Raw genomic sequence first — 25,541 nt, 5'->3', positions numbered from 1 at the left:
TTCAACCTGCACCCACCGGTGGTTCACAGGTATCCTTCCTGGGATCTTCATGTGGTCCTTAATGCCCTTACAAAGCCCCCCTTTGAACCCCTTAGAACAGGGGTCCCCAACCACCGGGCCGCGGACCGGTGCCGGGCCGTGGAGCACTCTCTACCGGGCCGCAAAGAATTTTTTTTAAAAATGGCGGCTTTCTTCACCTTCGTTGAATGCTGCTGGGATCGGGATCAAGGACACAAATGAAAGAAGGGGAGGGAGGAAGCAATCGAAGCCTGTCCTTCTCTCTGGGTCAGCTCTCTCAGTCGCTCTCTCGCTCCTCCACCAGCACAGGAAGAAACTGCTTCAAAGAAGCAGGGGCTTTTCCTGTCGCCGAGCGCCTGCTTTCTCCCCACCCCACCCCGCCGCCCGCCCAGCGCTCGCTGGGTTCAACCAGTGCTCCGTTCTGCCTGCCTGCCTGCCTGCCTTCGTTAATGGTTGAATCGGAACAGCTTCGCTGAGTAAAAGAAGCAATAGTTATTATTCTCAGCCGAAGCTGCTCCCAAACAACCAGAAACTAAGGCAGGCAGGCAGGCAGGCAGAACGGACACTGTGGATTGAAGCGGGCGGGCGGGTGGGGGTGGGGGTGAACGGCGTTCTGAATAGCTGCGGCGACAGGAAAAGCCCCCCGGTCCTTGCAAAAATTTTCTGCTTGAAACCGGTCCCTGGTACAAAAAGGTTGGGGACCACTGCCTTAGAAACATTGTCTCTCCATTTCCTGACTCTGAAGGTAGTGTTCCCCGTTTCCATCACTTCAGCCAGGCGGGTATCCGAGCTCGCTGCTCTTTCCATCAGACACGACCTTTGTTCCTTTCATAATGATAGGGTTGTCCTCAGTCTGGGCCCCTCATTTATTCCAAGGGTTAGCAACTTTTTCACAGGTCCCAGGACATTATGTTGCCTGGCTTCTGCCTCCTCCCGCACCATGACTTAGAGCAGCAGTGGCACACGCTAGACGTAGGTAAGGCTCTTAGAATATACATTAAGCGCACTTCCTCCTTCAGGAAGTCAGAAGCCATTTTGTTTCCTTTTCCCTTCTCACTTGGGGCACAAGGCCTCTTCTACTATTAGCAGGTGGGTCAGATCTTGCATTGAGTAGGCCTACAAAGCTGCGGCCCTTCCGGTTCCTCGAGGTCTGACGGTGCACTCTACCAGAAACGCGGCCACTTCGGCTGCCTGGGCAGCCCAAGCACCCTTGGAGGAGATCTGTCGTGCGGCCACGTGGACATCTCCGTCTCCTTTCATCAGATACTACAGTCTGGATGTCTTTGCTTCGGCAACTGCAACCTTCGGCAGACGGATGCTTCAACGAGTGGTTCAACAGTCGATGTAATGAGCCGGACGAGGACCCGCCCGTGGACATGCAAGCTTTGGTATGTCCCATCCTGGGCTCTCGATGCAGCATGGAGGAGAATGGGCGTTGGTAAAAGTTACCCTGAACGCCCTTTCTATCTATGCTGTGAGAGAGCCCAGCCCCTCCCTTGATTCGTCCGGAGAGGGTAAGTCATATTTCTATATTCATTTGTGCTTTCAGAGACACCTTTCAGTCTGTCAAGTATCTTCGCCAAAGCTGGGGTCTCTTCCGGGGGCTGGCTTTTATATCTTAGTATAGACTCAGCTAAATGACGTCATAGGAAGGAGTCAACCCATCCTGGGCTCTCTTGCAGCATAGATAGAAAGGGCGTTCAGGGTAACTTCCACCAACACCCAATCTACCTTACCTATCCTATCTATCTACCTATCCTATCTATCTATCCTATCTATCCATCCATCTATCAATCCATCTATCAATCTATCTAATCTACCTATCATCTATCTAATCTAGCTACTCTGGACCCCTAATTGAATTCCATAAGTGATAAATATAAACGTGTTGTGCTTCTTTGAGAATAAAAGAAAAGGCATGTAAATTTCAGGGAACTTATTTTTTCATAATTTTTCAGTGCATATTAAATACAGGTAGCCCTCAATTTGCAGTGGCTGTTCGAAGTTAACAGCGGCACTGAAAAAAGTGACGTATGACCATTTTTCACACTTATGACTGTTGCAGCATCCCCATGGTCATGTCAAAATTCAGGTGCTTGGTAACTGATTCATGTTTATGTTGATTGCAGGGGTCATGTGATTGCCCTTTGTTAAATTCTGACAAGCAAAGTAAATGGGGAATGTAGATTCACTTAACAATTCTGTTACTAACTTAATAATTGCAGTGATTCATTTAACTGTGGCAAGAAAGGTTGTAAAATCAGGTAAAATTCACTTAACAGATGTCTCACTTAGCAATAGAAATTTTGGGCTCAATTGTGGGCATAAGTCGAGGACCACCTGAACAGAAAAATAATGGAAAGCCCTATGAATTTAGCTAAAAAAGGCATAAAATATTTGAAAAGATGAGGCATATTTTCATCAGATTTTCACCCCTTTAATCAATATACATCTAAAGAATTCCATCGAAGTTCATTTAGATTTTATCTCCTTATTGGAACAAAACCATTATTTGAACTATGAAATATTGGTCGTATGTTTTAGAAGATGAAATGTACAATTACATTCTCAATTATTAATTATTGAGTTTAACGTAAGTGAGTGTAAGTGTTGATGATCAATTGATGAAGAATTGATAGCAGCTTAGTATTTATGGATGCCTTAATTGGGCTCTCAAATTTATGTTTATGAAAAATATGCACACTACTAGGGCAATTTTTGGAGAATTTCTCCAGGGTTGTAAATTGTCATATATATGAACTAGTTGTTCAATGCAATTTTTACAAAAGAAAAGTTTTGAGTTTTAATTAAATTATTTATTCAGATGTTGAGTTTGATCAAAAAAAATAAATACAGAATATAGTGTGGATACATATAAATATCTTTCTTTTCTTTAAAATTAGGTGAAAACTCCCATAATCAACTCAGAGGTCAAAACATTAGTTCCTGGGATTCCCGGTCATAGTTCAGCTGTGAAATCTTCAGTATGCAGGGATAAAAATAAAAGGAAGACAGATGGCAAAGAGGTAATTGTTCTCCATTCAGTATTCTGTATTTAATCTAAGCCAGTTGTTGAATATTAATCATTTGTTTTGTTATGTTTCGTACTCTGAATTAGTACTTACTGATTTTTTTTAGTATAATTTTCAGGCTAGGTTCTGAGAATTTTTATTTTCCTCAGAGAGGAAATACAGACTTTACAACACATTGATTTTCCTGAAAGAAAGTATTCCCACCACTGGAGAATATTAGGTGCATTCTAAACATTGTGTTTTTTTTCATGTAGGCAGAGGCAAAGCCCAAGGATATAATTTCACATGAACAAAATAGGTGGCCCAAAATATTGAGAGAAACCTCTGTGCCTGTTAAGTCAATGCCACCCCTTTCTCCAGTGGGAAGAACAACATTACTCCTTTTTTTAATCTTCTGTTAATGGAAGGAGAACAGTAGAGTAAGTTTAGCTCTAGATCCAGTCATTGTTTAGAATAAGAAATACAAAATACAACATACATAAGAAAGGTACTATGTAGATCAATAACTGAAGAGTCAGAACTGATTTTTCTGTTAGTGATGGAAATGTGCTTTGTGATGGAAATGAGATTTGTGGCAGCAACGCTTAACCAAACCTCTTCCCTTTGTATGTATTGGATTACAAGTCTCATTACCTATAGTTAGAGTGAAGATTGGATAAAATTGTTGAACATCTGCCATTGCTCTTGTTTTTGAGGATTGATTTTCTAAGTTCAAACATTTAAGCTCCATCATCTCTGACTCTGGATTTTACCATGCCCTTAAACCTTGAAGCACAATGAGCTATTGATTTTGCTACATGCAATTATAGTATAAAGGAGAGATGCTCACCACAAATAGTATAAAAATGCTAACTTGCTGTGTGATTATTTTTAATGTCTAGGAAAGTATTGAAGATCGCCTTAGTGCTATGGATATTGATGTGATGAAAGTAAAACCGCCATCCGGTGGCCTTCCACAGACTGATAATTTTGCAGTGCTTTTGGTTCAGGGTTTGGAAAGCAGTGATTCTGTGATTTTAAATGTAAGTATTAAAAGTAATATGGCTGGGGAGAATCTCTATAACATCTCAAAATTATCAAAACTATTTAGATTGTTGCAGTATTTTGTGTCTTTATGACAATGTAGTAAATACTATATAATTATGACATAGAAATCTTTTAATAAAAGAATTTTGAAGGACTTTTCTTACTTATCTAAATGACCTAAATTAGACTTTAAAATTTTCAAGCTCAACTACATTCCATTTTTTGAAGGAAAGCAAACTACATTTTATATCTGGGTTAGGATTAAAAAGTAGTCTCTTCTGAGATCCATAAGGCTTTGGTAGATTGGGTGTCTACTTATAACATGGTTCCATCATTGACCCCTTTCTTTTTTTAACAGAAAGTGCTTCAAACCAAGAAGGAAGCAGTAATAAAGAAAACTGTAGCCAGGATTCCTGTATATTCTGTTATTCCATTACTGCATGAGGTAAAAGATTTAATATTGACTACTGTAATTCTCTTGAATACCAATTTGAAATAGTATAAGCTTCCAACATCTGTCCTGCTTTTACCCCAAATTTTGGTGTTTTTTTTAATCATACTAGAAGTTTGTTTGAAATTGAAAACGATGGTTTCTTCTGGGTGCTTATATTAATTTGAATTAGTTCAGATTATTTTCACACAGCTTTACCTCCTTCATGAAAATAGACACAGGATTCAATCTGGTATTTCAAACTTGAATAGATATCAAATATTCTACTATCAGAAAGTATACTATATTACAAGCAATCATGTTGAATAAGCCTAATGTTCAACCAAACTCTTATGTAAATGTGAACAAACTTGGTGTTGAATCTTTATTCAGTGATGTCAGTCACAGAAATACCTGATTTGCTGTATGCATTCCTGGTTGTATGTCATCTAATAAAGTGTACTTTTGTGGAAATAATAGCAATAAACTTACATTGCCATCTGTTCTAATGCATAATGCAACATCATTCACAATGAAGTTTAGTCACTACAAACGAAGTTTAGTCATTACAAATATTTTGAAGGAGTTTAGACTGTTTGAGAATTCATATATCTGCATTTTGCTGAAGAACATAATTGATATAAAAATCTAAATGCATCTCAGTCTTTACATTCTCACTTCTGTTTTAGCTCACAAAAAGGCTACAAGGACACCCATACAGGTAAGCATAGATTACCTAAAATTCTGTCTGATAATAAATAGTGGACCGGGGTGGATGGGTAGGTTGGCTGTAGCAGGCACTGTTTAAAATATTGAACTGGGTTATTCATTTGAAAGCCATTTGGAATGGGGCACTCTTTGTTTATCTGATTTGTTTATTTAATTTTAACTAGTATCTGGTTCGAATATGGCTTGGAAAAAAATCCTTAGCATTTCTAGAAGTGCAGCACTTGCTGTTCATTAAAGCAGATTAATGCTGTCCATTAAATGAGACTTTTGCAGGAGCCTAAAAAGAAAACATGCCACTGCTTTAAGAGACACATTTACTTTAAAAAGTGGATTTACTTTAAAAAGTGGATTTCTTCAGATGTAAATCCGTATTGGATTAGATTAGAGCTGCAACAATAGCTTTATACCTGAGATTGTATAAGGTTAAAAAAGACAGAAGTTCATATAGTCCTACGTTGTACATTGATCTGTTCTAGAAAAATAAGGGGGACCCTAATTTTCTTTTTGTTGCTACCTGTGAACTTGTAGCTGATGAAAGTTATCCCAAGGATACTTCTGTCTATATCATTTATCATTAATGTGTGAGAGTTTACCCATCTTTGTATCTTTATAGATGCAGTTTAAATTTATCATCTTGAAATATGATTTTTTTTAAAAAAAAAATTCTGACCCTCTGTAATAAATGATTTTGCTGTTATTTTCTAGTGCTTCACAAATGGTTCGATGGTTAAAACCTGTCCTAACTATGCATGCCTCCTACCTTTCAACGGTAAGTACTCTGATACACAGGGCTTTTTATCATCTTGGTTCCATCTAGTGGATGCATGAAGAGAAGGCATTTCCAGACTGATAAAGGAGTATATTTGTAGCTCAGGGTAGAAATGAAAAGTCCCTGGTGCTCTCTGAGCTTGGTTGTTTTGTTGCAGATGTTTCATTTCCCAAATTAGGTAATATCAGTCCTAGCACCGATGATGTTGTCTAGTTCAGGTAATGAAATGTCTTCAGGAAAACAACCAAGCTCAGAGAGCACTACAAGGGTTCCTAATAATTTTCAGACCATCCAATCCTTTCTTGTCTGCTTGCTAGTCTGATGGTATTGCACAGGCTTGCTAAAGTAAAGGAGAATTTATTCAAATCTGCTAAAAGGGCCAAAAACAGAGAGGAGAGAAGAGGAAATTAGATTTCATCAATTGCCCTTTGCTTCTGCAGTCATTGTATACAATTCTTTCTCCCCTTCTCATGTTGAATTTATGCTTCTTGAATTCTTTTGTTTCAAGTGAATTCCTTCACAGTTGTCATTGTATAACATTTCACTCTTGTTCCAAAGTTCACTAATAATACTAAGTGAATGTCATGTTAAGCGATTAACGCGTATAAGTATAATTTTTGCCTGTAAGATGAAAAAATTGACAAAATTTGAGGTAAAGTGCTTAATTGCTCAGATGACACATTTTAAAAAATATGCAGTAAGATAGGTGATCGTTAAACAGGGCAGTGTTTAAGCAAGATTTATATAAGTAAATCTGTATGTTTAATATAGAAACTGCCTAGGACTTCATTTGCATATGTTTTCATAGTTCTCTGTTGACTGTTGTCTCTTTTCTCTTTATCCCCATCACAGTTGCCAGATCTAGCCTCGCAGCTTGGAACATTATATGAGTTAATGGAAAGCAGAATAAAAACTTTGCAAAAGCTGTCTCGCTTGCATGGGAAACTATATCTTATTATCACCCAAGTAAGTTAAAGTTGATAATCTTGCTCCACAGAAAGTGTGTTGTTATGAACATAGAATGAAGGTATGTTACTAATAACAGTGAGATTTTCTATCAAAAGTGGGAGGGTTTGCCAGTGTGCCAGAATTTATAATACGAAAGAACTCTGATGATCCCTCTCAAAGTGATTTTGGGGGAAATGAAACTATACATGATCTTTGCTGTAGCAGTCTTAGAAAGTTTTTCGTGTATGATAATTTTTTTCTGAAATAGAGCAGTTGTCATGCATAATTTTCAAATATAGAAAGTGATTCCCAATATTAAGGGTAGCTTCCTGTTGACAATTTGAGGCTGCAGAATTTTTGTGTGGTTGATAATTCAACAATTCTCATAAAAGATAAACCAGTTTTGGAAAAAGAAAACATTTATAAATGTTAAGACATCCAGGGAACTTCCAGTCTTTAATTGAAGGCATTGCATCAATAAGTTTTTATCCCATTAGAGACCTGTATAATTTTGTTTCGGTAGAGAAGTTTTACAGATTCACTGAGAATACAGTGATGAAGACGCACAAAATTTATTTGTCCTAATCTTCAGGGATGGGGTTATAATAAATTTAGAGTTATCTTCCTTTCAGGTGGATGCTAAAGCACAAGAAATATGTATTCATGTTTTCATAAGGCTACCTAATTATATATTTATTGATATAAAGGCAGAATATAAATCTAATAAATTAAATAGAACAAGTCTATAATGACATTTACTTGGAAAATAAATAGATTAAAACATTTTTATCTTCAATGGTCATTGTTTGTGTAATTTAGTAGCAGCTACTGTTTCTTTTCTCGATGCCAAAATTGATTCAGTTCAGCTCTTGTAGTGAAATACAAAACTTGTAGTTTGTTACAGATGTTGCAGAGTCCTATTAATGCAGAAACAATTTGATTTTTTTGAGTAGAAAAACAATCTCTTAATGCCAGCAAAAAGCAAACACATTTAATATTCAGGTTGGAGCTTCAATTTTCTCTTTAAATATTTTCCCCCTGTGATACGTACTTGGTTACTATCTTAAGCATAAAACAGCGCTGGACAGAGTGGTTGCACCATCGCTTAGTTGGAGCCTATTTTGTATAGAAGATAATGTGGATTCTAGTCATAGACATTAAAAAGTTTATGTCAAGTGATATCATTACTTTGTAAGATGCCTTCATTACTTGTTACAGACTAATAGATACTTAATAGTTTTTGGAAAGGTATATTTGATACAATAGTGCGTAATAATATTTTTACTCAAAACATAGAAATGTTGCTTTTAGAATGTTACAAGTTAAAAAGGGGCAGAATCAGGTTATTACTAAACTTGTCAAAATGTCATTTAAAAATATTTTCATTGGAATTAAAACTGTTCATTATTTGATAAATTAGCAATAGTGTACAGAATAGCACTTTTCAAAAATCATACATATCGTATCTATTTGATGTAACTTGAATTCCTAGCTACAATCTCTGTTGATACCAAATACTCCTTTTTAGGTGGCTGCATTAGAACAGGCTCAGGATGTGCCTGATATTGATCAGACTGCAAAACTAGTATATGAAGAAGGTAAGCAAAAGAAATTTTGTACTAATCAATTTGGATAAATTAAAAAATAATATAGTATATTAACAAAGGAGAATATTTGTAACTCAGAGTTGAAATGAGGGAGTCCTTGGTGCTCTCTGAGTTTGGTTGTTTTCTTGCAGACATTTCATTACCCACACTAGGTAATATCAGAGGCCACAAAGGACGCTTCTCAAGATAGTGTATTCTTTTTTATGTTCTGGCTCTATTTTTTAATTGAGCATCTTTTCAGTTGAATGCTTGGGGAATAGAGAAGTCTTGTACATTTTTAATCAGACTTAGCAGGAAAACAATCAGAAGATTTCTTTAGATACTTTGCTTGTAGTTTTTGTCCTTACTTTCCATACAGTACTTCCTGTCCCTGTTTCCATGCCCGCAGTGGGATGTCTTAAAGGGGATGTGTATCAGATGTTTCATGAAAAGTTCAGATTCTTGGCATGTGGTCAGTAGACACAAATTTTCTGTCCACAGCCTGAACATGTAGAGAAAAAAATAAGCATAAACCTTCTAGGACTGACCTTGCAAATGTTGTTGACTCTGAACTTCCCCCAATACAGCAGGTGATTGATTACACATACCGTGTTTCTCACAAAATAAGGCCGGGACTTTTTTTTTTTTGACCCCCGAAAAAAAGGCTAGGCCGTCTTTTCGGGGGTGACTTAATTTCCTCCCCCACCTAGAGCGGCCCATACGCACGTACCTCGCTGCAAGGCCGCTTCTATCGGCCAACGAAAGCTCCCTTGAAGGCAGAGTCCCCAGCCGCTTCAGGGCATGGCATGACTGCCCGTGTCCCCTCGCCATTAGTCAGTCTCTTTCGGGCGATGGAAGCTCCCCAAGTGCAGTCACCAGCCCCTTCGATCGGCCGGTAGAAGCGGCCTTGGGGTGGCACACACACACTCCCCTCGCCGCGAGGCCGCTTCTATCAGCCGATCGAAGTGGCTGGTGACTGCACTTGGGGAGCTTCCATCGCCCGAAAGAGACTGCCTAAAGGCGAGGGGACACGGGCAGTCATGCCATGCCCTGAAGCGGCTGGGGACTCTGCCTTCAAGGGAGCTTTCATCGGCTGATAGAAGAGGCCTCGCGGCGAGAGGAGTGTGTGTGTGCGCTTGCCCCGAGGCCGCTTCTACCGGCCGATCGAAGTGGCTGGTGACTGAACTTGGGGAGCTTCCATCGCCCGAAAGAGACTGCCTAAAGGCGAGGGGACACGGGCAGCCACGCCACGCCCTGAAGCAGCTGGTGACTGCCTTTGGGGAACTTCTATTGGCTATCGGGGTATTCTAGCCTAGGCTACCTGCAGGACACTCCTAAAGGCAAGTTTTTCTCCCCACAACCCCCCTCCCGCCCTTCCCCCCCATTTCTCTTCACCTCGTGTAGTTTCTAACGAACGATGTGAGAAATGGGAAAACGTATGGATTAAATAGGCCTAAATTTTGGGGGCGGAGCTTAATTTCACCTCATGCCTAGAAATCATGCTAGGCCTTCCTATTGGTGGAGGCCGTATTGTTAGAGAAACACGGTAGTCTTTGCTTTTGACCACTTTGTTTAATGGCAGTTTGAAGTTAACAATGGTTGGGTGGAAAAAACAGCTTTGCGATTAACCCTCTTATTTACAGTTACTTCAGAGTCATGTGATCACCATTTGGGAACAACTGGTGAGCTTTTATGGTAATTGTAGTATGCCACAGTCATGTGATTGCCATTTGCTAGCTTCACAATGAGTCTCCAACAAGCAAAATTAATGGAGAACATGGACATAAAATTGGAAGTCATGGTCATGTGATGTATCCTTCACAGCCACGGTGATTTGCTTAATGACAAGCATGGCCAGTTTTCCCATTGACTTTACTTGTCAAAAGGTTACAAAAGGTGATCGCATGACCCTGGGATACTGCAACGGTCATAAATATGAGTCAGCTGCCAAGCTTCTGAATTTTGATAACATGATCCTGGGGATGCCGCAATGATCATAAGTATGAAATATGGTCATCAGTTACCTTTTTCAATGCCGTTGTAACTTTGAATGGTTACTAAATGAACTGTTGTAAGTCAAAGATGGCCTGTATTAAGCAAGGTGTAATCTGTAGGTATATTGGTAGTGCACTCAAAAGATATACTAATAAATACCGGTAAACAAATATCACACATTGGTGTTCTTTATCCACAGAATCATCAGAAGATGGTTCAGATGACGAGATGGCTGCAGAGAGAGATTCAGATGTAAGTAAAGTTAAGTGTCTTTCTTAACATACTTGAGAGGTTAAAAGAGATTATGCCAAATGCATATTTTGTGATGCTCTCTCTCCTTCAGGAAAATTGGGATGAAGATGAAGAGAAAGAAGATGAGGAGAACAATGAGAGAGATGAACAGTCGGACGATGAGCAGGAAATGGCAGTAGAAAAAGAAATCAACGGAGAATCAGATTTGGATCCAGAAAATGAAAGTGAAGAAGAATAGCATACTGGTTTAAAGAAAGAAAGCTTGTTTTGGAGCTGGCTACCAAAATGTGTCACTTCTGGACTGCCATGCTGGAGGCCACTTGGATCACACAAGGATTGCACACTTGACACCTAATATACCTGATGGCATATTGGAAAACTTTTGTTTCCAAATCTGTACTGCACAATGATGCTATCATTCTTCAATTCTATATCTCTAGGGATCACAGTGAAACAACTTTCTTCCACATAGCAAGCAAATTATCATTTATTTGGATATTCATTTTACAGCTCAGATCTAATAGCTTATCGATCCCCATTGGGTGATGACCCTATTGCAGCTTTGTTTTAAGTTCTGATGGATTGAAGACCACTCTATCTTCTTAATTTGCTTTAGTTAAATACTTTCCTAGTTGGCATCTTGCTACAATTTTTTGGAAGAAAATATTTTTATAAGACTCAAAAACATTACTTTGAATTTCTTGGTAGTTCTTCCTCTTTCCTCCACAACAACATCCTTTTTCTCATAAGAGAATTATTCATACCTTAGCAATGATACATTGCAAACCAGGTTTTAAGACTAAACTGACTTTTTTATATTTGTGTGTAAATCAGTCATTTTTCATGTACTTAAAAAAAGAGACTCATGCTTAATCCTAACTTTTTGGTTTTTTGTGCTTGTATATATATAAGTTTACTGTTGACCCAGAGAGTTCTTTGGAGGGAGAAAAATAATGAAAATGGGAAGGCAGAGATTTGTGAATAATGTTACACAAACTTATACATTTATGATTTTTAATCTTTGAAAGAAGGGGGTTGCTATTAGCTCAATTAAGCTGAAGTGATATAAACAATTGGGTAAAGTTTTTGAGCCATTCACCAGTATAATGTACAGTTTAATTTGTCTATAATTACAGCTGTTGCAACTTAATGCTGCTCTCCTTTGTAAAGTGAATAAATATACATTGTCTTTATGAAGTATTAGTCTGTGATACACGGAATATAATGAAATGCTTATAACTGGAATTTTGTACTGAAGATGCACCAAGCCCTTTTTTGCTATCATGGAGCAAGTTTGGAATAAATTCTAGTTTTTTGAGATGCCTTGTTGCATTGTAAAGGTAGTTGTCCCAATGGTAATTGGAACTGGGAACCCCATTGTTAAGTAACGCAGTTGTAAGGCACAATGTCATTTGGCTGCACCAACTTAACAACATGAGTTCTGGTAGTTGCTATTGCCACTGTTAGGTGAATCCCATGTAGCTGCAGCATCTCACAAGTCATGTGATGTCCATTTTTGACATTCAGCTGGCTTCCAGCTGTTAAGGTTGCAAATGTTGATTGTGTACTTGGATGCTGTGTGTGACATAATTGTGAGACAGTTGCCAAGCACCTGAATTGCAATCCATGGGGAGATTGCAGCAGCTGCAACTTTGAGGACCTGTTGCAAGTATCCCTTGTTCAGCGCCATCACTTCGGTTGCTGAACAAGTGGACAATAAACAAACTACTTGTTCTTTTTCTGCAACTTGCATTTGTTCATATTGTTTGTCTGAGTTGCAATATGGGTTGGATGGATTCCCATGTAAGTAACCAAGCAAACCAAAGAACCTTTATACAAATATAGTTTTAATTGAATAAGGCGGAGGTACTTTACAAATATATCAACATGGCTGGTTGAGGAATTCTGGGGGTTGAAGTCCACAAGTATTAAAAGTTGCCAAGTTTGGAAACCCCTGAGATATATCATGGAAACTATCTTATACCATTGCAATGGCATTTTCAAACAATGATATTCCCCAATATCCCATTCCTTGCCATTCAAATTAGGGAGATAGTAGTCCAAAGAGCTTCAACTACAAATTTCATTAATGTTTATTATAGCATAAAACAATGAAAATAAAGATTAAAAGGGGGGGTTAAAAACGGAAGAATAAAAAAAAGTGTTGACTTCTGACTAATGTAGTAAAGTACTAATATATTTACAACCTCAAGTCAGTTCTATATCTACACAATATTACATTTTCAAACTAAATTCTGAATTTCATTTTTTTCTATTTCAAATATGAAAACCAGAAGTAATATCCCAACAGAAACAAGATCAAATAAAATATTTGTTTAAACAGTACATTGCAATCTTAGCCAAATCCATTCCCTCCCCACCGCAATTATGGGAAGTTTATACAGTTGTATATTTCTATTTGCAGTTATTAATTTTTCTAAACTACCATATTAATCATTATTTCAAATTTACCAATTTTTATATTAAGACCAGCATTTCATCTTTATAACTAAAATACATTTTAATGCATCTTTTTAATATGCTTTCAAATTCATTTTCAATAATCTTTTACAAACTAGAAATCACTAAAGCATTTTAGTCTCTGCGTGTGTGAGAGGGAGAGAGAAAAAAAAACCATTTTCAAATCCACTATAAGCACAAAATGCTTTGAAATTCTCTGAATTACATCTGTCAAACTAATAGAAAATCTCTCCTGGCCCCAATTATCATACTAAATTTAAATCACTCCCTCCAGCTTGTCCTCAAATATATTTTTCCTTCAGAATGTCTGTTAAGTAAATACAAACTTTTTGTCGAGATCTGTCTGATACAATTTTTAAAAATATGTTAATTCCATTTCAATTTTGAAGTAGAGTCCCCAAATATGTTCTCTTAAGAATTATAGATTTACTGCAGTTGTCTTTGAATTGCAGTGGGGTACTTGTAATTAAACCATCTTTGTAGTAGGCACTGTTGGAGTCAGGTTTATATTCCAAAATTAGGGTTAAGTCCTTTGCATTATCAAATACTTATGCAGTAACCTCAATAGTTTGATAACTGTAAGTAGTTGCATCTCTGGATCACTCATCTTTTTTCCCCGTTACTTGGCTCATTTGTTCCTCTTGCTCCTCTTTCATGACTTCTTTTGGAACATAGTTGAAGTGAATGCTTTTGTTTAAATACTCCTCCAAAATAATTTTGCAATCTTTGGTTTAGATGGCTTCTACTGTGCTTCATTGTCTGTTCTTTAAGTTCCCTCTTGTGGTCAATTTTAAAAAAAATAAAAAACAACTTTATAGATAAGCTGGTAAGGAGATATCCAATCAAAATCCATTAAGATCAGAAGATGTCACCCTCCCAGAACAAACAATCCAAAAACACAAATTATAACTCTCCATGTCAAAGATGGCAAATGACGAAAATGAAAGAAAAAAAATATTCCACACTTCCTTATTTTAGCTCACCTCTTAAAAAACCTCTTCAACAATAATAATGTTCCTAAAATAATCTTCAAAAAGAGTAACAGGCTGTGATTGAAAAACCCTCTTTTAGCTTAGTAAATATAATAAATAGAGATAGTCCTTGACTTATGATCACAATTTCGCACAAAATTTCTATGGCAAAGTGAGACATTTGCTAAGTAAATTTTGCCCCACTTTATGACTTGTCTTGCCACACTTGTTAAGTGAATCTTACTAATTGTTAAATTAGTAAACACAGTTAAGTGAATCTGATTTCCCCATTGACTTTGCTTATCAGGAGGTCATAAAAGAGGATCACAATGTCCCCAGGGCTGCAACTGTCATAAACATACGTCAGTTGCCAAGTGCTTGAATTTTGATCATGTGACCATGGGGATACTGCAGCGGTCGTAAGTGAAAAGCAATCACAGGCCATCTTTTTCAGTGCCTTTGTAACTTTGGGCAGTCACTGTTATAAGTTGAGGACTACCTGTGAAGCGTTTAAGAAGGGAAAGGCTGAACAGTCTGTAAAATAAATGGATGCTTTTTTAAATACCTATCAGCTTATGTGACTTGCCTGGCTGCTCCTAAGTGTTGCTTCAGAGACTCCTTGCAAATTGCCACCCTAAGGAGGATTTTGAGTGACTCTGGATCTCTCCTTAACCTGGAGGTCTCCATACTTGGCAACTTTGGACTTCAACTCCCAGAATGCCTCAGCTAGCTATGCTATGGAATTTTGGGAGTTGAAGTCCTCAAGTCTTAAAGTTGCCAAGTTTGAGGACCCCTGCCCTAAACCCAAGAGACTCATATAAATTTAGGGAATTCAGTTTCTTTATTTATAAATTTATAAGACATAAATCTAATCCAAGCAAGTACTAAGTTGACTTTGGTAAATGTTGAAAATTTCAGGAGGGTCTAATTTAATTAATATTTAATTAGTAAATACTAATTTAGTTAGTATTTGGATTGGAGACTACATGAATTCTCAGGATGATCAACTAGAATGGAAAATTAAAACACGAAGACAATGTCCAACCATTTCTGATTGCTGCAATAAAAATTACATTGATGTGTTCTGCGGTCGGTAAGAGTTGAACTTAAGAAAAATCTTTATCATCAAAGCAAAACCAACCAACAGATGAAATATAATCATTTGCATTCAGAAATTGTCACAGATTCACATCCAGCATTATGACAAATGGGATGTGTATCCATGGGAGAAAACATTTGGTTGCATTCACACATTTATATAATGTATCTTGCTTTCTAATGCAGGCATATAGTATACAAATCTGTTTACTTTGAATACATTATGATGCATTGTGTTGTGTGGTTTTTCTTTTTGGGGGGTGTTTTTCCCATTTATTCACTTTTGGGGAATTCGTTTTTAATATCCAGGTTTGTTGATGCCCAATGGGTGCTCAAAAATCTTATTAATGCATTAGAAATATAATTCTAGAAGTGGCCATTGGATGTCACATATGTGCTGCAGAATAATAGTAAATAATTGGCAAATGATACAAGGCGACAGTAACAGGATGTACATTGAACTGGTTCTTGCAACATTAATATATTCTGTTTTATATTACTGCTTCTTGATAGCTTTCAGAATACACTGTGGTGCGAAACCCACGAGAGGACCTGTATAAGTCAAATTGCAAGTGATACCTGATCAACTTAAAATGTTAACCTGTTAATATTGCCATCACTGTGGGAAGAATTTTACATTTAAGAGCATTATGGTCCAAATATTTGAGTGATTTGTGTTCCATAGGGAAAAACAAAACGAAACAGTGTTCATCTATAAACAGAGTGGAAACATAGTTTTTGATTCAGCTTTTTCTTTATTGGTTTACAATCCATATTCCATAACACGATTTTAAATTTAAGCTCTTTCTCGAAGGGCCAAAATGCTGCTTTTCTCCACAGAGAGTAACCACAGCTTAACAAGATTTATACTTTCAGAGGCTGGTACATTCAAAACCGAAAGAAGTAGCTTCTCTGTGACTTCCTGCTTGCATACTTTGAGCAAAAGAAAATCAGGATTGGGACACAATGGTTATTTTCTATAGTAAACAATTGGATGCAATCTTTTGTACTTAACTCGGGCATCTACAGATTCCCCAATTCATCTCCGTATGAACTTGGGAATTGCACTAGCCATGGGGTCAGACATTTTTCCGGCTGGCCCTTTCTTGGCCTTGTTTTTGTGGTGCATGTGTGCGCATGTATTGTCTTTTGAGTCAGTTTTGATTCCTGCCCTGCAGTTTTCCTGGCAAGGTTTCCGAAGTGGTTTGCTCTCGCCTGCTTCCTAGGGCTGAGAGAGAGGGACTGGCCTCAGATTGCCTGATTGGCTTTGTGCCCAAGTCAGGAGTAAAGCTCAAATCTTCTGTTTTCTTCACCACCATACCAAACTGGATCTCCTTATCTCCTTTCCTGGTCTTAGCTTTTTCCATTTTACTTTCCACTGGACATTAAAATCTCTTTCTATCTGATCGGCACTATTTCACAACAGTGTAGGCATTCATAGCCATCACCAACCCTTGTATTTCTGGTGCCTTTTCCTGTTTTCTCCTCCATTTTCCCTCTTCCCACCACCCTCCTCATTGACCCAATTTATGACAATCGAACTTGAAGTCTCCCTTTTGCAAGTAACTGCCTCAATGCAGATAGACTGTGCCAGCTGCCTGAATCCCATATTCCCTACATTGCTATATGCTCTACTGGTCATAATAGGGCTAATATTTCTCCAGGTATTTATTACGAAGAAATGCTTTTGCTTTGGTTAGTTCATCTGGCACCTGGATTTATTGTCTTTTGAGAAAGGCTGCAAAGCAAGGGTCACAGAGCAGCTAAAAGCAAGAAGATCTGGAAATTGTATTTTAGGCTTACTCATATGTAACTGAATGTAGGAGTGCTATGTTCTTTTCCGAACTGAGCTGGATGGGTTTTCTTCTGAAGTACACAAAGTTTGGGAAATCTGTCTTCTCGTGTTTCTTGAGCCTCGCCTCATGAAGTTGCCTTTAAACTGATCAGACAAAATGATGGTGGAAAATGAGATCTAATGTTCAAAGCATTCTTGGCACTTAATTATTTAGTAAGTTCACTTTTTGGCTTTTGGTTATATTTCAGCAAACTCTTGTGTTCCAAATACCTCTTCCAAAGATCTGTCAGAAGCATGGCTTTTTAATTAGGTGAAATCCAGGAACTGGCTGGGAATCCAATATTTCAATTCAATCTCCAGAATCAGACTAAAACTTCATTCTAACTTTGCTAAGAATCTAAGAACCTATCAGGTCCCTGTTCTGTTCTGTTTGCTCTTCCTTTGTTTAGTCAAGGCTATGACTAAATTCACACCTATTGTTTTAAGCTGAGTTTTTTTTGTTGAATTGGCTACAGTTGGATAGCTCTTATTTTGAAAAGTGTTTGATCTGTAGTGCAGATAATTTTAGCTCTTTTATTGTTTTCCCTTATTTTTTCAAATTGCTTTTTAAAAATTGCTTTATCTAAATTGGATTTCAAATTTTAGTTCTCTGTACCGAGTAGCATATTAACCTAGAAATGCAGGGCATCAAAGTGTTAAAATCAAAACTCAGACATACTTTTACAACTTCTTATATAGAAATAGGACAGAGGCAATGCATAATATTTAGAGTATAAGAAGCAAAATTTGTTTCCAAGACAAAATCTCTACATGGATTTTTCAGGTGATGGCAGGGATCCTCAATCTTAATTTGGGATTTGCCTGCTCTGAAGATTAATGAATAGAAAAATATATATTTGTATATATATATTTTTTCTGTAACTAGTAATATTTGAAACACATAGCAGAGGTGATATTCAGCAGGTTCTGACCGGTTCTGGAGAACCAGTAGCAGAAATTTTGAGTAATCCATAGAATCGGCAATTACCACCTCTAACTGGCCCCACCCCCATCTATTCTCTACCTCCCGAGTCCCAGCTGATCGGCTGTGTCTTCTTTTGTTGCCCTGCACAGGAGAATGGAGCTGGAAAGCAGGTTAGTGGGCTGGGGAGGGAATGTGATTTTGCAGTATTTTTCCCCCAAGAGTGGGGAGGGGATGGGGATTATGCAGTATCCTTCCCTTGCCATGCCCACCAAGCCACGCCCACCAAGCCACGCCCTCAGAACCAGTAGTAAAAAATTTTGATTCATCCCACTGACCCATAGATTACATTGACTTACTTTTTTATTAAGTACTCAAAGTTGTGAATACCTGTGCTTGTTTGGTTATGAGAACAAGACAGAAATTGAACCCCAACAAGAAAACTACCCTGTTATAGAGCCTAAATCAGAAGCCAAACATCCTTCTTCAGAACTGTTTTAGCTTTATTCGCAAATGTCAATATCTTCACAAGTAAAGCAAGCCTCTTGAGTTTTTCTGTTATTTTTACCTGTCAACCAAGTCTTACTCTTCATATATTCCATGCACAAAGAACAAGGGAAGTAGATGTCAAATCAGGAATTAAAGAATCTTGCGGGCTGCATATACTTAAATATTGCTTGAGCCTCTTTTACTCATAAATGTTCAATTCAAAGGCATTCTTTTTCTCGTTCTTTGCAGCCACTGAAAATGTTCTGGTGCATTTAGAGCAACACTTACCTTCTACGTGCACCTGTATAAACAAATCACATGTTCTCTCTTACCAACTCGGTCCTTTGTGTACTACCTTCAGGGAATTTTAATCTTCTATAACTAGTTCAGCTTTTTCTCAATTTAATACTCTCCTGCTCTACAAATATTGGTGTTTTTTTTTTTTTTTGCTACTCCTCATAATCTAAAGGCATTAAGGAAACAAACAAGAAGGAATACAGTACTCTGCTTAACAGATTTTGCCCCTTTTCCTTACCTCCGAATTGATATTGGTTTTATGTATTGCTAATTCCCTGGTGCTTCTCATCTGAGTAGCACCATTCTAGCTGAATAAATGGGACTCCTGGGTGTGCACCACAGGAGAGAGACAAATGCAATCGAACCTCTGGTCAGAAGCAGACATTGTCCCACTGATTTTATAACTGCATAATCTGAAATCACCATAAGCCATCCGGAATGAAAAAGCAGGGATCTTAACTTTCTTGTGGGAGTGGGAGTGGTAGCAAGGTAGGTTAATCCTCCCTTGAGTTCTCCTGTATTCATCCATCATTGTAATTATGTGCAAATCACATTTTTATGGATCCAACCTACATTGAGACAGACCACAAGCGCTTTCATTTTAAAATGCTGCTACTGACTGATTCATATTTATATTTGTTAGCTTAATCTGTCAAGAAATCATCCTGGTTAGTGCAGAAACTCTGCAGGTGAGAATACGGAAGTTGAGCAGATTCCTGGATCTAAAAATGTTTGCTTATATGCTGTGTTTCCTTGATGACAAGTGTGATGTTTTAGAAACATGATTTAGGGTCTCCACTGCACTACATTCACATTATCAGGTGGTTCTGCCAGTGCAAAATCCACATGGATTCTCACCTGGAGTGTGTGAATTTCAACTTCCTTTCAAGTATGTCTAATCATGGTAGTAAAATCAGGGCAGACTTGAAAGTATTTTAGGAATGGCTTCGCCTTCCTTTTCTTCATACAATGCTGTTACTTTAAGAAAATGTATGTGGTGACCCGTAGTCTTTCAAAATAACCCAAAACCCAAAACATACATTAAAGTCCGGTAAAGCCTTCAACTTAACTTCACTGTTTTAAGTACCCCCCCCCCCCCCCCCCCAACCTTTACTTCCCCTCCCCCCCCCCCCCCCCCCCCCCCCCCGTATAAGCCGTGGAAATCAAAAAAAAATTGTACTATCAGGTTTAAAGTCACTCTCCTTCCCACATCACCCCACTCCCCTCCCCCTTTCTCCCCCCCCCCCCCGTCCCCCCTCTTCCCCCCCCCCCCCCCCCCCCCCCCTTCTTCCCCCCCCCCCCCCCCCCCCCCCCCCCCCCCCCCCCCCCCCCCCCCCCCCAACGGGCCCCCCCCCCCCCCCCCCCCCCCCCCCCCCCCCCCCCCCCCCCCCCCCCCCCCCCCCCCCCCCCCCCCCGCCCCCCCCCCGCCCCCCCCCCCCCCCCCCCCCCCCCCCCCCCCCCCCCCCCCCCCCCCCCCCCCCCCCCCCCCCCCCCCCCCCCCCCCCCCCCCCCCCCCCCCCCCGCCCCCCCCCCCCCCCCCCCCCCCCTCCCCCCCCCCCCCCCCCCCCCCCCCCCCCCCCCCCCCCCCCCCCGCCGCCCCCCCCCCCCGCCCCCCCCCCCCCCCCCCCCCCCCCCCCCCCCCCCCCCCCCCCCCCCCCCCCCCCCCCCCCCCCCCCCCCCCCCCCCTCCCCCCCCCCCCCCCCCCCCCCCCCCCCCCCCCCCCCCCCCCCCCCCCCCCCCCCCCCCCCCCCCCCCCCCCCCCCCCCCCCCCCCCCCCCCCCCCCCCCCCCCCCCCCCCCCCCCCCCCCCCCCCCCCAAAAAAAGTAAATAATGAGGCAAAAAGAAAACCAGAACAAACCGCATTGAGGAGAGTTCCAAAGCAAGCCAAGATAATTAATCATATATTCCAGGAAGATAACTGAGTAGAGTCCATGGGAAGAACGCCAGCAAAGATAAACAAACTTTGACTCCAGCAACTCTGACTAAGTAGTTACAAACTTATATACATAGCTCCCAGCTACAAGCGACAAGGAGGATCATGGTAATCTCCTCTTGAGTAGACCTCACTTATCCCTGATCCTCTCCTCCCTGCGTGCCCTAAGATGGATAGGGGATGGGTCTGGGTCCTCCTCTGACTGTTCAGCCAGCCTCTGCCCTTCCCCAGCCTCCTCCACCACCTCTGGAGCCACACTCCCACTCCCTGTTGGCTGTTCCTCCTCTTCCTCAGAGTCAGTCTCCACCAGGGGCATCACAATGTAATAGCGGAAACATTTCGTAGCACAATGCTGTTACTTTAAGATAATGTAATAGTGGAAACATTAAAAAAAATAATTTAAAAAGTCCAAGAAATTAATCAGGCTAATAAAACTCAAACAAAATGCAACATTTGATGCACATTCAAAGAACCAGGGCTTTACATCCATCCATCATCTACCAGAACCTTTTTGACCTGCTCCTATAGTCATCCCTGCTTCCCATCCAACCTCTTTGTCCTTGGTTCACTCAAATGACCATCTCCACCTTTCCCTTTATTGTATACCTACTCTTGCAGGTGCAACGGCTTAGTAAGGTTCAAAAAATGTACAGAGCAGTGGTTGCCAACCAGTGGGCCGGGGACCACTGGTCGTCCATGAGAAAATTTTGGTGGTCCGCAGAGAAATGTCACCCCTAAAAGCACCCCTCAAAGCAATTAACCCAGGCTGTGCAGGAACACAAGGCTGTGCCGCCCACATGGCCCGTGGGAACAGAAGGTTTGTGTTGCTTGCATTGCGAACAATGTGAGGTAGTGAGGAGAGGGGAAAACTTGCCCCACTCGCCCCACGCACCTTGCCTGGCTACCGGGCTGCTTCTTTCCACTTCTTTCTTCTTCTGTTTTTGGCTGCATGCAAGGAAAGCAGCAAAAGTCTTTCTCTCCTCCAAACTCTGCCAGAAATGAGTCTTTGGGACCCTGCAAGGCATCCTGCTCCAAGAGGCTGTGCCGGCATGACAAGTCTCACAAAGTCTCATTTCTGGTGGAATTTGGGGGAGAGAAAGAAAGACTTCTGCTGCTTCAGCTCCTTTCCATGCATGAAGCAAACATCTCTCTCTCTCTCTCTCTCTCTCTCTCTCTCTCTCCTCTCCCTCTCCTCTCTCCCCTCTCCCTCTCCCTCCCTCCCTCCCTCCCTCCCTCCCCTGAGAACGGAGCTGGAGACGGTATCCTGCAATCCCAAATAAAGAATTCCCAGGGTCTTTGGTCCGCGGGATTTAAAATTATGAATTTGGTGGTTCCTGAGGTCCAAAAGATTGGTGACCCCTGGTACAGAGTACCACTAGTGATGGCCTGTATTCCCCTTCCTTCCAAAGGAGTAGAGCACAGTACAAATACTGATAGGCTTCCCTGAAATTCTAGATTTCCTTAGCATCATAAAATACAGGATTATCTTCATGTTTTCTACTTAATCATCCCCAATACCTGCAATTTGTACATGTCCTTTGTTGTTCTGTTTAATTCTATTTAAACAATAAATAGAATTAAATAAAAATAATAGATTAAGAACACAAGACTATATCTCCCAGGGTTAAGTATTCTTTCGCATGTAATCAAATTAGGCAACTGCCCATTCACTACCTGTAGTAAAATAAAAACGTACTTTATGTGTCTCATAGAACATGTGCATTCTTTTTCTTCCATTTCCCTTACCAAGTGTGCTGTTTCTTTCATGGAACAACAACTACAGTACATAAGCTTCTTCATTCATATTTCTGTAGATGCTGATCTGTTGCTTTAGCTTCCATTATATCTTTTTCTTATATATATACAGTATATATTTACTGGCAAGAAAAGTGACTAGAGTCTATTACTATCAACTTTCACTCAGAGAGAGGAGCCAGCCTGAGTGTGCTCACCCAGTAAATCCATTCTTAATATTTTGTTACTGACCAGGGAGGGCAATAAGAAATGATTTATAACCATGACAACAGTTGCTGTGAGAGACTGGGATCAACAAGGATCTCTTTCATGCCTGCATCAATGAGTTTGGGATAAAGAGCTATTCTATCCATCTGGAAAGTCCATGTGTGCCACTTTTACATTTTTATCAAGGTAAGTTCTACTGAACCGGCCATGCACACACTCTTAAATAGCTTTCTTGGGGACAGAGGCTTTGTGATTGCATTAGAGCTGTATCACTCCATGAGGTTTCTTGATCCCCTTGCTTTCTTCATTGTAAGGCTAAGAGAAATTGGGTGGTTGAAGTGGTTGCGCTTGCAGAGAGAAAACAGTTACTTCTCCAGTTAGACCCAGGTTCAGGAGAAGGAGGACTTTCCTGTTTCATGTATTATTATCTGAGGTCATGAATTTAAAGTCAAAATGTTACTCTGAGGCATGAAAATGACTTGGATTCATTTTAAAACTGAAAAAAAAAATGCCGGAGTCTTTCTTCCTGTGATTTTACAACATAGAAGAGATTCATTGCAGAAGTATGGAGGACTATTGAGGAAAATTGGGTTCGTTAGGTTGGGTGGGATTTGGGAAATCATCTCGCACAATCCCTGAATCAGTGTGGGATCTAAACTTCAGGCTACCTCTTCAGAAAGATTGGATAGTGATAGTGATGATGATGGTGGTGGTCTGATTCTAGTTCCAGAGCTACCATGTTAGGTTAAATTATATCAGAGGTGATATTTTAGGGAAAGGAAGTCTTCCTTATTGGGATGTCACCAATTTGTGGGCAAACAGAGCAGATACTCATAATTATCCCACTTGCCACACTCCCTTCCAGTGCTATAGAACAAAGTTTCTCACCCTCAGAAACTTTAAGATGTGTGTGGACTTCAACTCTCTGATTTCCCCAGCCTGTTCACACATTTTAACATTGCTGGAATTGAGAAACACTGCTCTCAGCATGAGACAGATGTCCCAGCCCTCTCTAGATTAGCCAAGGATTCAACCTTGTACACGAAGCACAATTCTAAGCTACAATTCTGCCTGTTAAAATGATGTCTTCAGCTGTAGGGGAAAGGTTAATATCTGAAGCAACTGAGAATGAAGCAGAAAGAGCTTTTTCTCTTAGAGGCGAGGCAATTCCCTGGTCTCCTGCCCCTTCACAAATGTTTGAAGACCTGGCTTTGCCAAATCACTTGGAGCCTGCAGAATATAGCATGCAGCCATGGGGCTAGTTAGACCTCTGCAGTCCTTCCCTCGCCTTTTTCATTTTGATTATGTTATCCTTGCTTTTATTATCTATTATATAGATAATCTATAAAGGAGACGGCTGATTTCTAAATATGATAAATAAACAAACAAATTAAAAATTAAAAAATTCTTTGTTAGGATGGAGTATGGACCCCATTTTGATCTTGAACACAATCAAGTCTCCATGTAAACCAAAATACAGATTTTTACACATGGACTGTACAGCAAACAATGTTCAGCAAACTTCCCCATACATTACAGTTTAAAGTCACCAGTAAGGACTGTTTTCCTTGAGTGGAAATTAGCACTATATGAATTAACCATTTTGAAAGAGCTTTATAACACTCTTCCTTTTTCCCTTTCCAATGAATCCTTGAATAGACTGTGCCTGACAGATTTTTATAACTCTGAAGGTGTCATGATTTATGGACCCTCTCTATCTAATTTTTGGTTAGACATGGTTGATTGTATCATGATGCAAGGTAGATTACTGATTGCCACTGCTGTTCGAATCAGTATCTACCCAACTCTGCCTTTGGGGTGTTTATCTGATTATAGAGTTGCTGTATTTTGTCAGCCTTGTTTATGAAACCTAGTGAAATTAAATGTTATTGATTGCAAAGCCAGAAGTAACTGCAAGATCAGCAAGAAGGAATTTAGTGAGAGATTTGTGAAGAGGGAGACTGCAGTAACTAAAATATAAACTTCTAATTTAATTAAAATCAGACATGGTGGACTTAAATTTCTGTGAGTAAATCCAGGATTGGGATGATACGGTAGGCTGGAAGTGATCAGATGCATTTATTCTCATTGTGAAGTATTTGATCAGCTTTTCTTAGCAATTTCTTTCTGTACTGGGAGTTGGCCTGTATTTTGAGGTAAACTTCAATCTCCTGAGGTTTGGAGATGATAACTCCCTTAATTCCCTGCCAGATCCTGTTGTATCAATGTCTTTGATAGTTTGAAACTGAAAACTTTAAATCTTTTATTGTGTCTGTCACTAAACCTTCTGCAGATTATGGATATCACCAGTCTATTACCTATTTCTGAACTAAACCATGGTGTCTGCTTTGAAATGATGCTTTAAGCATTGTAGCTCTTGGAAGCCCACCAGCCAGGCAGTGTGCTTGCATGAAGAGTAAGTACCAAGGATCACTAACATAAAGGCAGTTAGTGCCAAATTCTGTGAGTTGGCCCTACACATGTGAATAGGAGACTTATGAACAGCTACTTGGCAGATTTGTTCATAAGGAGATCTACAGTAGTCAGGAACCAGTTTTCTATGAGGTATTTCAGCCAAAATATTTGCATCTTCAATGTGTACCTACAAGGCAAATGTATATACTAAATTTTTAGTCCCATTCTTCATTTCATAATTTGAATTGACACAATTCAACTCTGCCTCACAAATGTCCTGAAAAGTAAACTAAATTTGCAGTCTACTTCCCAGTGTATTTGATGTTTGGCTAAAGAGCTGAGTTCCAGTTTCTA

The 25,541-nt window shown here is 39.8% G+C and overlaps 1 protein-coding gene across 1 annotated transcript in view; it reads left to right on the top strand.

The window, feature by feature from the left end:
• Positions 1 to 11,982, top strand: part of WDR43 (WD repeat domain 43) — a 31,718-nt gene extending 19,736 nt beyond the window's left edge. The window contains exons 10-18 of the mRNA XM_026681738.2: positions 2,922 to 3,044; positions 3,932 to 4,072; positions 4,435 to 4,521; positions 5,196 to 5,227; positions 5,941 to 6,004; positions 6,857 to 6,970; positions 8,481 to 8,550; positions 10,733 to 10,785; positions 10,877 to 11,982. Of these exons, the coding sequence (XP_026537523.2) occupies positions 2,922 to 3,044; positions 3,932 to 4,072; positions 4,435 to 4,521; positions 5,196 to 5,227; positions 5,941 to 6,004; positions 6,857 to 6,970; positions 8,481 to 8,550; positions 10,733 to 10,785; positions 10,877 to 11,023 (831 nt within the window). The 3' untranslated portion in view covers positions 11,024 to 11,982. The remainder of the gene's footprint in view (positions 1 to 2,921; positions 3,045 to 3,931; positions 4,073 to 4,434; positions 4,522 to 5,195; positions 5,228 to 5,940; positions 6,005 to 6,856; positions 6,971 to 8,480; positions 8,551 to 10,732; positions 10,786 to 10,876) is intronic.
• The last annotated feature ends 13,559 nt before the right edge of the window (positions 11,983 to 25,541 follow it).

Source organism: Notechis scutatus, chromosome 1, assembly GCF_049901735.1.
Source record: "Notechis scutatus isolate UNSWTSFEM ecotype Mainland chromosome 1, rNotScu1.2, whole genome shotgun sequence".
Lineage (NCBI taxonomy): Eukaryota > Metazoa > Chordata > Lepidosauria > Squamata > Elapidae > Notechis > Notechis scutatus.
This window is presented reverse-complemented; position numbering and strand designations above follow the sequence as displayed.